At 36.1% G+C, this 14927-nt stretch overlaps 1 protein-coding gene across 1 annotated transcript in view; it reads left to right on the forward strand.

Annotated features, from left to right (window-relative positions):
- Positions 1 to 14927, forward strand: part of ORC5 (origin recognition complex subunit 5) — a 102377-nt gene that overhangs the window by 24082 nt on the left and 63368 nt on the right. The window contains 3 exon segments of the mRNA XM_078154504.1: positions 8518 to 8566; positions 8686 to 8776; positions 13360 to 13412. Coding sequence (XP_078010630.1) covers positions 8518 to 8566; positions 8686 to 8776; positions 13360 to 13412 — 193 coding nt within the window.

A 14927-nucleotide genomic window follows, 5' to 3' on the forward strand; every position in this document is an offset into this window, starting at 1 on the left:
TTGCTAAACAATTTCTGCTCTTATGTCCACTGCTAGCACAAGGGTACTCTGTAATCTCTTTCTGGCCAGTTGCTAACTTCTCTTACCAACTCTGAGAGCTCCCAAAGCTGCTACTGCTGCTTCTGTCACCACCACCTGGTCCCACCACTGATGTTTCATCCATGTGGGCCCTGGGCCAGCCTCCTTCCCCCATGTCACATATCTCCTAAGTTGTCTTGGGCTGGAAGAGTGTCTTACTCCGACCTTTTGTTGGCTCTGCCACTCCAGAGTTTGATTTAAGGGGTTACTGTAAAGTTTTTTGAAGGGCAGTTTTGGAAGAGCTCAGCTTTCTCTACTTTGCCGTATTGGCTCCACCCCAGGAGTCCCTCCTAGGTGATCTCTAAGGTCTTTTCTAACTTAAGATTCTGTTATTCTTATTAGGCTGTCACATTGAGTTAGCATAACAGTTTCCATTGAATGTGAAAGAGGATATTGTACTGTAGCATGAGAGATTTAGATGAAAGATTGTTATACATAAAATTGGATTACCAACAGAATTTATAATTTCCAGAAATTCATTCATTCATTCATTCATTTAATTTAGGCAGCTGGGGGTAAGTGACTTGCCCAGGGTCACACAGCTAGTAAGTGTCAAGTGTTTGATCTGAGGCCAGATTTGAACTCAGGTCCTCCTGACTTCAGGGCTGGTGCTCTATCCACTGCGCCACCTAGCTGCCTCAATTTCGGGAAATTTTGAAAAACAAGATAGCTTTTAATCCATCTGGAATGATTTAGGTATAGTCCTATCTGAAGAAACGTGATTTTTCAAGGTTTCTTCTGGCCCCTAGATGTTATTATAACGTATTTAGCAGTCAGTCAGCAAATTTTTTTAAGCATCTGCTATGTGATAGGCATTGTGCCTAAGCACCAAGAGTACAAGAACAGTCAAAAGACTGTCCTTGCCCTCAAGGAGCTGACAGTCTGATAGGGGAGACAACCAGCCAAGTGTTGTTACTCCTTCAGTACTAGCTCTGCCGTTAACTGCCTACATGACTTGGTAGTAAGTCCGTTCATTCCTCTTTCAAGGTCATCATATAGTTGTATCCCTAACTGCTTCCCTTCTTGTCCTGGTAAGAAAAAGAATTTAGGTCTCACTAATCCAATATAACAATTTCCAGTCCAATCTGTTGGAAGGTGTGTATAAGCAGTTAAACCACATATCCAATAATGGCCTTTTATAAAGCTGGTTGTTTTTTACTAAAAATTTGACTTACATTTCCTCTTGATGGATAATATTGAATATCCCTGTCTCCCAATGGTCCCCCTCTTTATAAATACATTTCCATAGCTGTTTATTTTTTCCCAATTACACTTTTCCACCCCTGGATCTGAATTAGTACCATCCTCCTTGCTCCAAAATTTCCTAAAATATCCAGATCATGTTTGATTTCTCCATGCCCAATCATGATAAGGAAGCCTCAGTTTCCCATTAATACTATTTTCATCTTTACATAGATTTAGTTGCTGTAAGTCACCAATTTCCTGGGAAAGATTACAGCTTAAATGAGGATTCCCTCCTGCCAATACATATCTGCAGGTTGTGCGGTAATTAGTACCAGTAAGGTACCTTTCACTCTTACGTGATATCCATGTCCCATTAGTGCATTTAATATGAGTGGCATTCCATCTACCTTGATATAGGGAACAGTCAACTTCAAAGTAACCAATCTGGCAGGAATAAGTATACTCACATGTACTCATCTCCAGTTGCTTTCCGCTACCCATTTTGCATAAGTTGTATAAATTGATTCTCTTGTGGAAACAGTACAGGGATGGGTGCAGCAGTAACAGTCAGTTATAAGAAATGAAAGAAGTTTAAGGATCATGATAAGGGCTCGTAGGAGGCAGTCTCCTTTGTAGATGTAGTTTGAGGTCCTCTTGTTTTTTTTCAGCAGTCCATTCAGATGAAGGAGGCACCACTGGTCCTTTTACTCTGGTGTGATGGGTCCAACCCTGCTCCTGGGTGCGAACTGCAGTATCAGACATTGAAAGTACCTAAAAGGGCCCATCCCAATTCAGGGTTAATTTTTCATCTTTCCAAGATTGAACATATACCCAATCACCTACTTGTAGTTTATGAACAGGAAACCCTAGAGGGGGAGTTTGAGCAATTAGTCCCTTTAAAATTCAAAAAGTCTTTTCCTATATAGCTTTCTGGCAGGGCATATCGTCAATGAAGTCCTCTGGTCCTTAGTGTTTGTTCCAGCCATCTCCAGCACAGCATCTCAGCATCTTGTCTTCTTGTAGGAACCAGCTTTCTGTCCATTCTCCTGCAAAAGTGACCTTAGCACAATTTTAAATTACCATTTCTAATCCTTATAACCCTGATCATTTTACAAACTCAAAATTGGAACCATGGTCAATTGTCATGTTTAAGAAATTCACCTCAGAGCCCAGTGTCTTATACTTTACATTAATCCATTATTAATTTCCTCACCAGGAGGATGAGATTTCGCTAAGGGGTTAACAACAGGCTCTAGTACATGCGTAAATATATTAAATACTCAATTTTAACACAGTATATATATAAAATCTTAAACTTTTAGGCATGCCATGTTTCTTTGATGGCATTTACAAAATAAACCTAATTGTCTTCATACCATTACCAAGAATTAAAGGACCCCAACTCATATAGGAACACACAGGAACACTAATCCCAGTTCTATAGTAATCTAAGATGTTCCATAATCAATTATTTTAGCAACTTTGTTACTGTGCTTACACAATCTTCTGATTATAGAAACTTGCCACTAAGAGATTAGAATAAGGGAACAATATTTCCCCCAACTTCCTGTCAATTCCAAGCAGAGTGTTATGTCAAACTGCAAACTGCATTGAGCCAGACTTAAAGCCGGCCAGGTTTCAATTAAGGAATCAAGTCAAGAGGGTCCCACCTCAGCACATGCAGAACAGTTGCCCTCTAAACCTTCCCATGAAATCATACCTGCAGTTCATACTTGCCCCTCACAGGGCTACTGGCATCACAGATCATTGGCTCAGACAACCTTCCTTGATATTTACACCTGGAGTTAGACTCAGAAACAGTCAGTCATTAGGACCAGCAGGTTTCAACAATCAGTTCAAGGTATAAACTATAATCTCACATTGCCAAGGAACATCTCCAAAGTGAGCCCTAAATAACTTGCATGCATTTCCATTCTTGTTCATAAAATCTTACTAAATTGGTGCAAAAGTCCTTAAATAACACAAATTGTAGAGTATTATCAAGAAACTAAATTCCTAGTTATCACAGAATCCCTATATATCACAAAGTTCCTTGGTCAAATGGTGTTATAATAGAATTTTCACATTGGTAACAGTAAGACACTGATTACATGAAAAATGCTACTGCTTTTAGAATTCTTTTAAAGAAACGGAACATCTTAAGGTGAGTCTTAAGCAGTTTGCATAAATTTCTGCACAGGTTATAGTTCTAGATAAAAATATCATTAGATTTCCCAATAAGATAACACAAAAGAGCTCTTATCTTGTACTGACCACTTGCTCTAATCATAGAAACTTACTGCAGAAGGAAAAAGAGCAGGAACATGTGACGTATCGAATATAACAAGATAAAATATCCTTAACTTTGTTTAAATTCAGATAGAGTCGCAGTTCTTCAGTCATGCAGTATCTGTTTCTCCTCATAGCCAGACTCAGGAATAGTCAGGTGGGAAACATTCCTTTCCAAAGGAACACAATGGGGAAACTGAGCAGGAGGATCCCATCCTAGATTGAGGCTAAGATTGTCCCCTTGGCTTTTTCCCAAATGAGTCACATTTACCTCCACCTGTTACCAGTACAGAATCACATTCACTGGCATCTCTCTCTCAGATACTGATTTTAATGCAGACAACTATATCTAAATTCAAACTCAAAACAAAATTAGTTATAGTCCCAAGAGCGTTTTACCTCAAACAGCAAGTCTCACTAATCACAGCTTAAAGCCAGATAACAGTTAATTTTGCTCTCATAGAATTGCAATAAGCAATAAAGATTTACTAGGACTTACATACATAAGAGATTTCACTTAACATCTTTCCTTCTCAAATTTAAACTCGTCCTGGTGTAAAAGCCAATCATTAGAAATAACTTCTATACCCTTGCAAATTCTCAGCAAGCTAAGTTCATTGTCTGGGAACTGCATAATCCTAACAAGTTCTTTTCTCATGGTTTCCAGGGACCTTGGCAAGTTTACAAAATAATGAGAATTGCCACGGCCCTCAGAGAGGGCTGATACTGGTGCCCTTGAATGGGCAGAACCAACCTGATAAGGCTGTACACTATCTCCTTCTTTCCACATACAGTAATTAATTAACCCTTTTAGGTTTTAGCATGAAAAAGTAACCCCAAATAGTTAACAATCTCACAAATTTCATATATGATAGCTAAACAATTTTAACTAAAAATTCCCTTTAAAATAAAAACAAAATTTGGAAATTTTATACTTTCTTAAATTACAATGTATTTAAAAGGAAATGTTACAAAACAGGATCATATAGAATGCCCCAACAGCCAAATTCATTCCTTTTTCTCTTTTCTCTAATTTCGTAATTAATTTAACATGCTACTACACAGCTTTCTTTTTGAATTTCTGAAGGGAGATATTGAATAGGGCTCTCCCTCCCTCTCTCTCTTGCCAAACGGCTTTTACACCTTTAAACAATTCACTTGTCTCACACAGTTTTTACTATATATATTTTTTTAGTTTCTTTCAGTTTACTTTAATAACATTCAAATTATGAAAAGCCACTTGACATAACAATATCAAAGTTTAACAGTTTGCAGATTCTTATGTTTTCCCAATTTATCTTAATACCAAACAACATAATAAATTCTGAACATCACATATCATTCAGCACAGCCTCTGGCTGCCCATAAATTACCTTTTGTTCTTGTTCTGGTACACAAAAACTTTTCTCTTTTGTATAAGGCAGGGAATGGTTAAAGACTTATTTTAGCCTGCCTCCCTTTGATCTGAGCACCCTCCTTTCCTCCTTATCTCTCTCTCTTCCATCCACCTTAGGAAGAAAATATTTTCCAACAACTCTTCAAGAGTTTCCAAACCTTTTTACTTTCAAAACCTCTATTCACACTGTGCAAATAAATTATACCTTCCTTAAGCTTCCTACACATTCTCCTCTCTCCTACATGTTTAAACCTTTTTGCCTTCCTTCTACCTAATTATCCCTCTGATGGACTTTGATTAAAGTCCCTTTAAAACTGCACATACCTTATTTCTTTCTAATTCTGACCTGACACTTTGAGGATCCTCCTCAACTTGCTTTTTACCAATCATATAACCTAAATAATAAAGTATATATATTTTTCCCATTCTCTCCCCCATTCATCTGTTCCTGGGAATGTGGCTGGTATTAGGGAGGGGGGGGAAGAGGAGAAAGTTGCTAGCAGTATTTCAGAATCCAGTTGCAGGCCTTGGCTGCCTGGCGGTGAAGGATCAACAACTCACAGACATTAATCACAGACCATCATTCACACAGACACAGACAAACAGAACAAAATGACAGGGAGAATCCAAAAGCGAGAAACTTGTCAGAAGTCCCCTACCAATCATATAACCTAAATAATACAGTATTTTTTTGGGGGGTGGAAGCCGGAACCACCGGCCCCTGAACGGGTATTGCATGGGGGGGGGGGCGGAAGAGACGACAATGGATCCCACCCCTCCTGAGACACTACCTCCCCCTCCTTATTATCCTCTTTCTTCTTAGGTTTATTTTCACTCAAAAACATCCTGCTCCCTGGAAGCCATAAACCAGCATATATCACTTCCTCTGGGTCCACAGGATCCTTTTCATTCACAAATAAATTTAATTTCTGGCACACCCAGTCTTTGGCCGAACCATAATAGGGCCAAATTGTGCCACCTCCAATATCCTTATTACCCCAAACAAAACAACAGTATCTAATCATTTTTTTTCCCTTTATATTTTGGCAACTCATTCCAATTACTTAATTTATTTCCCAAGGGACTATTTACTGGTATTCTTTTAATTTTAATCTCTGCAGAGGGCAGCTGAGCCTGCCCATTTCAATATTGATAGAACCCCCCGGTTCCTACGCCCAATCACAGGGAGGTTGCCTCCACCTCTCAGTCACCCAAGAGCCTTCCTATCCGGGGCACCCCTTCCAGAGTTGGTAAGCGCTTGACTCAAGGGTCCCCTAGGTGCTTACCTTGGGCCATGTGCACACAAGTTACCTGACTGCTCTGTCCACACCGACGGTCGGGATTTGCCGCAGAGTCCTCTCCTTTACTTTCACTATACACCTAGTCTCTCTGCTTCGGGTCACTTCACCTGGTGGAAGGGGAAGAAATCCCAAGCCGCATGGGCTGCCTAAAATAGAGGCAGGGCACGCCGCCCCAAGAGGCCCAGGACTCTGTCCTTCCACCTGGTCATGTTTTCCTGGCCAGTGCACCAAATATTGTGTGCTACAGTTACCCAAAAATAGCACTCAGAGATTTTCTAGGTATAAAGTGAAAGATTTATTATGTTCTCACGAGAAGCAGGTGTCTGCTTCGTCCGGCAGTCTGAGCAAAGCGAGGCAAGGCACAAAGGTCAGAACAAAGGTTATATAGTCCTAACGCAGAGACACCCACCCATCACTGGCTGTAAATTCCCATTGGACAGGAATTTCAGCCTTACAATCTAAAATGCGAAAATCTACCCCAGAAACAAGGAATCTCATTATAATACTACCAATCCTAGCTATTTTATCCTTATTTAGCATTAGCCATTACCTAATACTGATGTAACAGTACAGATCATGTGTTTTCTAGGAACTTGAAACTTGGGCCTATTCAGGCTAGCATAACCAACCTTGAGTTTGTAACAGTCTACAAAACTGTTACACTCAGTCCATCTGAGAGATCTCACGCTGTTTACATTGTCTCACTCAGAGGTTACTTTAGGAATAAAGGATTACGTTAAGTAATTTAGGTGTTGGATAATTTAGGGAATTGGCTAGTCAGACATTTAAGTGGCTGACCGTGGAGTTGAGATTAGGTAATAGAAGCAAGTGAAGTTGCAGTACAAAGTTAGGACACATTTGAAGGTGTTGAGTATATGATAATAGATTATAGGAGTGTAGAAGATTCTTAGTGACTTGCCTAAGATTTCACAGACAAATATCAGAGCCAGCATTTTAACTTCAGTTGTCTGGCGTTAAAGTCAGTGCTCTTTCTGTGCTGATGGAGTAATCGGGTCCCAGGGTTAGGGCCAGAACAGGAGTACAGAAGGCATAGTAGCATAGTAGGGCACAGTAAAGGATAGTTGGTCTTGGTACTTTATGGTATTTGGTAATTGGACAAGATTCTTGTAAAATCAATTCATTGGTAAGACAAAAACTTCCTTGTTTTACTTAAAATTTTTAAAAATGTTTAGACAATTGAACACATTCCCCTACTTGGGTGGCAAACCTGTGGCCTTCTTAGATCCTTAAGTGCAACCTTTTTGGAGTCAGTCAAGAAGGCTATGTATGGCCTCAAGGCATCAGGTTCCCCACCCCTGCTAGATGAAGCAAAATGGGTAGGACTGGATAATTAGTGGTATACGTGAATTATAGGCCACATGTCTGATCTTTCAACTAAAGAAATTCACCAGTTACTACTTATATTTGGCCAGTTGTTTTTTAATTAGGCCATTTCTTAGACCTAAAGATAAAAAAGGCTAAACAAGGTTGCTGTAGGGAAATGCTCTGAAGGGAAAATTAATATTAGATGTTGTTGAAACATTCTCTAAACAGGTACTTTAAAAAATTGGATGTTTTATTGAGGTAAGATAAGAAAAATGGAGTCAATATATGTTTCATTATGTTTATTTTTAATGCTAGTTCGTCTTATTAATTTAGTTATACATTTATTAACATGTCAAATTTACACATTTCTCTTCATATCCCTAGTACCTGGTGTGTAGTATTCACTTGATAAAGGCTTATTGGTTGATTGATATGTATGAGCCACATTTCAACGTGAAATTCTTGGAAGTGAATAAGCATCACTATGCATACTTGACATATCTGACTAAAGGAGTTTTAAAATTCATTTCCTTTTAAATAGGAACCATGTTTATTAATGGTTTAGTTAGCCATTAATTAACCAGAGCTAATTTGATATATTTTGTGGATTATGCTACTATAATTGACTTTGTAAAGTTGTTCAATATTTAGGATTGTGAAGAACTATTTTGTAAATCACTGTTTCAAAGTGCTAGATACACTCTGTAGTCTAAAAGTACTTTGTTTTCCCTAAAAGTGCTTATTGTACAGCCAAGGAATGATCTTCTAGCAGGATTTGGCTCATTAAAAATGTCCTTGAGCATTTAAAAAAATTTATATAGTTAATGAATTTTCTTCACTTCAGCTTTTTATAATAAAGTAATAAATAACTTACCTTAAAAATAAATTTGTCACAGTAAAATGATAACTATTTGGAAATAACTTTTTTTTTTCTAAATATAGGCAGCTCTTAACTTTTCTAAATATTGTGAACCTGTGGTAAAAGGAGAAGGTAAATGTCTTTTATTTATATATTAATATCATACTTTTGCATAGCTGTTTCCTAGGATTTATATTATTAAAGTTTGGGTTTTTGTTGTATGTTTGTGTATGTGTTTTTCCTCAATGTAGCTAATGAACGTGATACCCGTAAACTGTGGAGAAATATTGAACCTCATTTGAAGAAGGCTATGCATACCGTGTATCTCAGGGAGATATCAAGGTAAGGTTCTCTTTTTGCCAGAGTTCTGGAGATTATTCAGTATGGATTATCTAGATATTTATTATGCTAAAATGTAGTTCTTATTCTTCACTTTCATATTAGGACAAAGCAAATATTTTTTAGCCTGCTGGAAAGAAATAGAAATCATTGTATATTTATTAATTTGTTTCTGGCTTGAAAATTAACATTTTGTGAAGTAAGGTATTCTAAAATTATTAGATAGGAATGTGATATTCAGAGGAATTAGAGAATATTTTTTAACTAGCTTTGCTTCTCATACTCTTTAAACATTTTCATTTTATATTAAAAAGCAAACCCACTGTATCCTACATAAATCCTGAGGAAAAGTATATGCTACTTTTATATATTAAAGTGGATATTTGATCTAGTGCACCTAGGTAGTAAAAACCACAATTAGGAATTTTCTTTAATCTTTTTTATCCAAAAGTCTTTCTTAGATTCATTTATTTCCCAAAAAGATTGGTTAAAATTTGAACATAACTAAGTTTTGAGGTATACTTAGAAATGTTGCTTTACACTTAAAAGTGTTTTTTAAAAATGAGTTTTTTATTTGGGGAGGTGGCCCAAAAATGTTATTTGACCAATTAATGTTCTCATCACATTAGTTTTAATAAAATTAATTTAAACTGTTACCAGATAATCTAATTGATTATAAAAACAACAAGCTGTTAACCATTAGATAACTATAATGAAATTCTGAATCTTTTAAAGTGATTTTAGAGAATAAAACAAGGTAAACCACATTAGCTAAACTTCTAATTTACTAGCAACTGGTCCTCTTTGAGTTGAAAAATTAGATGAAAGTGTTTGCATTTCAAGTTTAATCAGATTGATATGGATAAATTTCATTTGTCTGTAACAGTATATATTAAGATGAATTACATAAACTACTTTGAGATGTATCTGTTTTCCTAGTAAACACAACCCAATGATTTATCTGAAGAAATATTTCTGAAAATACTGATTTGGAACTTTATTGATAGTATTTTTTGTTTATTTGTTTGACTTTTTTTTTTTAAAAAGTTTTTGTTTTTGTTTTGTTTGTTTTTGCTAGGCAGTTGGGTTAAGTGACTTGCCCAGGGTCACACAGCTAGTATCAAATATCTGAGGCCGGATTTGAATTCAGGTCCTCCTGACTCCAGGGCCAGTGCTTTTCCACTGTGGCATCTAGCTGCCCCTTGACCTGGTTTTAAAAAAATAAGATGATCCCTAATGGCGATTATAATCTGTGTGGTTAGGTATAGCCAAAGTATGCAACCTTTCTTAAGAGGACATGTAAAATGTGGCTTTTGATTAATAGCTAAATTTATATCATGAGTATCTGTTGTTTTTTGTGACTTTGCTTTCTGGCTAAGTTGTCATGGTAACTTTTGCCACCAAAACTTCAAGCTTTATTCCAGGTTTATCAAATAAGTGCTGTGATTTTCCAGCCATTTGTAGTCAAGCCATGTTACTTGAGATTTTATCTCAGTAAATCCATAGATTCTCTTGTCCTCTTTACTTTTAATCATATTTATCTTGTTGTACAACTTCTTTGGAATTCTGATGATGTGTGTTCTTCCTACTATCCAGCCCTGTAAAATTCTGTTACAATAAACAAGAATTCAATGCCAAAATACACTGGCTAGATCCTAAGATCTGGTCATCAATATGCTGGTTCTGCTGCAAACTGTTGCTGCTGAAACCGTTTAAGAAGCTTGACAGTGTGGCATCTGAAGTAAATCCTAGATTCGTGCTGATATATGAACTTAGTGAGAATCATTACTAATAGTAATGATTGGTAGTAATACCTTTCATCCTGGTTATGTTCATTATCATTTTATCTTATTTATCTTTTTTCCTAAAACATCTTATTTTCTACCTATTTTTTCATGTTTATTATTTCCCCTGGAAAAGAGGAGTTTACTACAACTGTGGCTTACAGAGCCATGCTGAACTGTTCTCAAGTACTGTAGTCTAAAGGGTACCTCCACCACCTATAAACCCAGTACCCTTTGCATCTCTTTAGCCCAAATAGGGTCATTCATCAATTTTCTTTCCCTGCTTTTTGAGTTGTCAGTAGGCTGCCTAACCTCTAGCCTTCTACTGTGCTATACTGGGTTGAACATAGTTAGAGCCATCTCAAAGATGGTTGATTCTTTTACTATGGTATTTATCTTGACTCAGAGTGAACACTTGTTTTTCTATATCTACCCAAGGCCCCAAGCTTCTCATTTGATCATCTTACCAACCCTGAGACATAAATAACTGAGGTCTTATACCCCCTTTCAAATGAGGATACTGAGGCTGAGTTAAAGTGACTGGCCTGTGGTTATGTTGTTTGTAAGGTGGAGGTAAAATTTTAAATCAGGAGACAAAATTAGGTGGAGGTAAAATTTTAATTCAGGAGACAAAATAGACAAAATATAACAATAATAATGGGTAACTTCAAAAATACATTATTGAGGAAAATTAAGTTAATAAAGAAATCATATATCTGAACTCGTATTAAATTGGAAACAACAGCTATATAGAGAAAACTAATTCAAGTACCCAGAATATTCACAAAAATTGATAAAATAGGGCATAGGGGAGTACCACATAATTTTTTTAAAAATAGAAATTTAGATACGTTTTGTTTTCAGACAATAGTCAATAAAATTATAATCAAATAACATGAGAAAAATATATAAAATGATGTGGAAACTGGAAAATGTAATATTAAAGCTTGAATTAAAGAGGAAGACAAAGCCAGAAGATTTAAAAGCTAATGACAGAAATGATATCACAATCTATAGGATACAGTTACAGCAGTTTTTAAAAGCAAATTTATGTCGCTCAGTTGCCTGTATTGATAAGAAAAGAAGAAAATAAATGAATTAGGTTTCCACATAAAGACAGTAGAAAGCTAACAAAGCTGTAGTTTTAAAAGAGGTTATGAAGCTAAGAACAAAAATTAATATTTATAAAACAATTGAATTAATAAATAAAACCAGAAGCTGCCTTTTTAAAAGAAAACCAATAGTTACAAAAACAGCAGCAAAATTAATCAAAAGAAAGAAAAAATACATATCAGTGAAATCTCAGATAAAAAAAGTAGAAATAATAAATACAAAAGAAATTAATATTGAACATACGATTCTCTACAAACATATTGCTCAAACTGATTGCTGCTGTTCAGTTTTCACTCATGTCTGATTCTTCATGACCCCATTTGGGCTTTTCTTGGGAAAAATACTGGAGTTATTTGCCATTTTCCTCTCCAACTCATTATACAGTTAAGGAAGCTGAAGCAAACAGGGTTAGATGACATGCCCAGGGTCGCAGATCTAGTGTCTGAGGCCGGATTTGAACTTGGGAAGATGTCTTCTTCCTGACACTGGGCACGGCTCTCTATAATTCATTGAGCCATCTAGCTGCTCGCTTAAACCCATAAAGCAAGAACGGGAGGGGTTTAAAAATAAAACTTGGAAGAAGAAATTTATTACCCTCCCTCCAAAAAAGAAGAAAATCCCTCTTCACACAAAAGTACTCGCTTTCACTACTTAGGTTTGATACAGTCTGCTCCTGACAATTTACATTATCAGAAAAAAATGGTATTAGAGGATCATAGATCTGGAGCTGTCAGAGACCTTAAGGGCCATCTGATTCAACCCCCTCTTGTTCACTGTTGAGGAAACTGAGGTCTAGAAGGCTTAATTTACTTGCCTAAGGGTTACGTGGGAAGTAAATGGCTAAGCCAGGGTGTGATACCAAGAACCCCTGTCTCCTTCCCTCCTACTCAGCAGATGACTTTTTAAAGGCAGCATTATTTAGTGCATTGTTGTTAAACACAAATAGAAACGAATCCCTGTGGGCCATATATTGACTTAGAAATCACAAATTTACATTCTCTACATTTTATTATATTTTTATTAATTTGATAAATATTTCCAAATTGTATTTTAATTTGGCTTGAGCTACAAGTTTGACACCTCTGGTGTAGTGGATAGCTGAGTTTGGAATCAAGAAGACCTACAATGGAATCCCCGCCTCAGATACTTGCTTACTGTGTGACACTGAGCAAAGTCATGTAAGATGGAGATAAGAATGATTTGTCAAGTTATTGTGAAGATCAAATGTTAATGATATTTGTAAAACATTTTGCACACTATATAAATGCTAGCTGTTCATAATAATAATTAAAGCTCCTTTTAAAAAATGATTTGAGAAGCTTGCAGGGCATTCTTTTGAATATCCTTAGCGGTGGTAAATCTTTGTCTTTTGAAATGGAGATTTGTTTTTATTTTTGTAAATAGAGGCGAGGAAGCTGGATACTATCCCTTAATACCCAGAACAATTCCTTGAATATAGGAGTAGTATTTTAATAAATGTCTGTTAAGTTGAGTCAGAAGCTAAGTGTGACTATAAAGTACCAAGGCCCTTTTTTAATGTGAGGCTTATAAATTGGTCATATAATAGATTTTAAACTTTCTTCATAGAGTTGTGTATGTCTGTAATACTCTAGAAATTTACGGTTTTCCTAAGGATATGTTTTCAAGTACATTGAGCTAATGTATTATATTCTTTTCTTGAACTTTTAGTTCACAGTGGGAAAAATTACAGCACGATGACACAGAAATGGGACAATTGAAAGGTATCAAAAACATTGTAGTGGAATGGTTAATGGACTTTTCCTGCTATTGAGGTGCCTCAGTGAATTATTTGAGAAAAGATTCTGGCTATGAAATCCTGTTTTCCTTCATTTTTATTCACTGGCTTTGCTGCTAACTGCCAGGCTTTTGGGGTTTGGCTGTTATAATGCTTGTATTTTTCACTGACACATACTGAACCATGTATTGGTGCTCTCCAGGGGAAAGCTGTGGAGAGCAGAAAGAGTCAATAAGCATTTATTAAGCACTTACTTTGTACCAAGCACTTTGCCAAGTGTTCAATAGCCCTTGGTGGGGTGGAAATATACCAGAATGTCAGAAAATTTCAAGTTTTCCTGCCTTTGACATACAGTGGTGGAAGTGAGGTGGGGGGTGGCTGACTTTTCTCTTCTTTTGGCAATAAAGTATAGAGTCAGAATGCATCTTTTTTTTTTTGATAGAGGTATAACTCAGTATAGCACTTTTTTCTACCAATGCCTAATTTTGCTAGATTTTAGGTGCATCATCTCATTAGATGAATACTCATTGGGAACACTTATGTCAATAAGAGTCCATATTTTACATAAAGTAAGAAATGTTCATGAAACCCATTATTAAAATGGGTCTGAACAGTCATCCTTAACCTGATATTTTCCTGATAATTCTGCTGTACCATACTCCCAGTCAACAAAATTGATTAAAATTTGATGTTGCTTCTTTTAGAAAATGATTCTTTATGCAACTTAAAAAAGGTAAATTTTAGAAGTCTAGATGGGGCGATTTTTGGAAGTTGATGTTGTTTTATTTAAACTAAAGTTAATTGTTGTCCAAACACAGTGGTTGCAATTTAACAAATAAATAAATGCCTTGTCACCTTCATAGTGCTATTTTTACATGTCAGCAGGACATACAGGCTTTACCAGCTAGGGCTAAAGTTAGCATCTGGGTAGGAAATATACTCATCTGGATTTGCCCTCTTTAATTTAACCGAGTTATAAATTGAACACACTGTTTAGGTATTATATGTAGCCTGAGGACATTTCTGCTAGTTTTCATTGACACTAAGAAGTACAAAGTCAGTATTGCCTAAAATCTTATTTTATTATACCTGAAAGTGTTTTCAGTTTACTGTGTATTTTAAACATATATTTTCACCTCTTTCTTTAAAAATACTATTGGCAGTCCAGACCCTTTGGAAATTACCATCTATGAGAGGAATAGCCCTTATCCCCGAACCCTTTTAATGCTAGTACCTTCTTGTATATATTTTGTGGTACATAATTGTTTGTATATTATCTCCCTCATTAGACTGTGAGTTCATTGAGAGCAAGAATTCTTTTTTGCTTTTCTATTAAGTGCACATAATAGGCACTTAATAAATACTGGTTGACTGACTGACATCCATATTTAACTTGAAGAAAAGTAGGTAATATATGTTGGCTAATTGAAAACGCATTCATAAAAATAAGTGTCAGAGCAGAGTTGTTTTTCTACAGTGATGATTCAGAATACAATATTGT

This window comes from Phascolarctos cinereus, unplaced genomic scaffold, assembly GCF_003287225.1.
Source record: "Phascolarctos cinereus isolate Bilbo 61053 unplaced genomic scaffold, phaCin_HiC Scaffold_1;HRSCAF=81, whole genome shotgun sequence".
NCBI lineage: Eukaryota > Metazoa > Chordata > Mammalia > Diprotodontia > Phascolarctidae > Phascolarctos > Phascolarctos cinereus.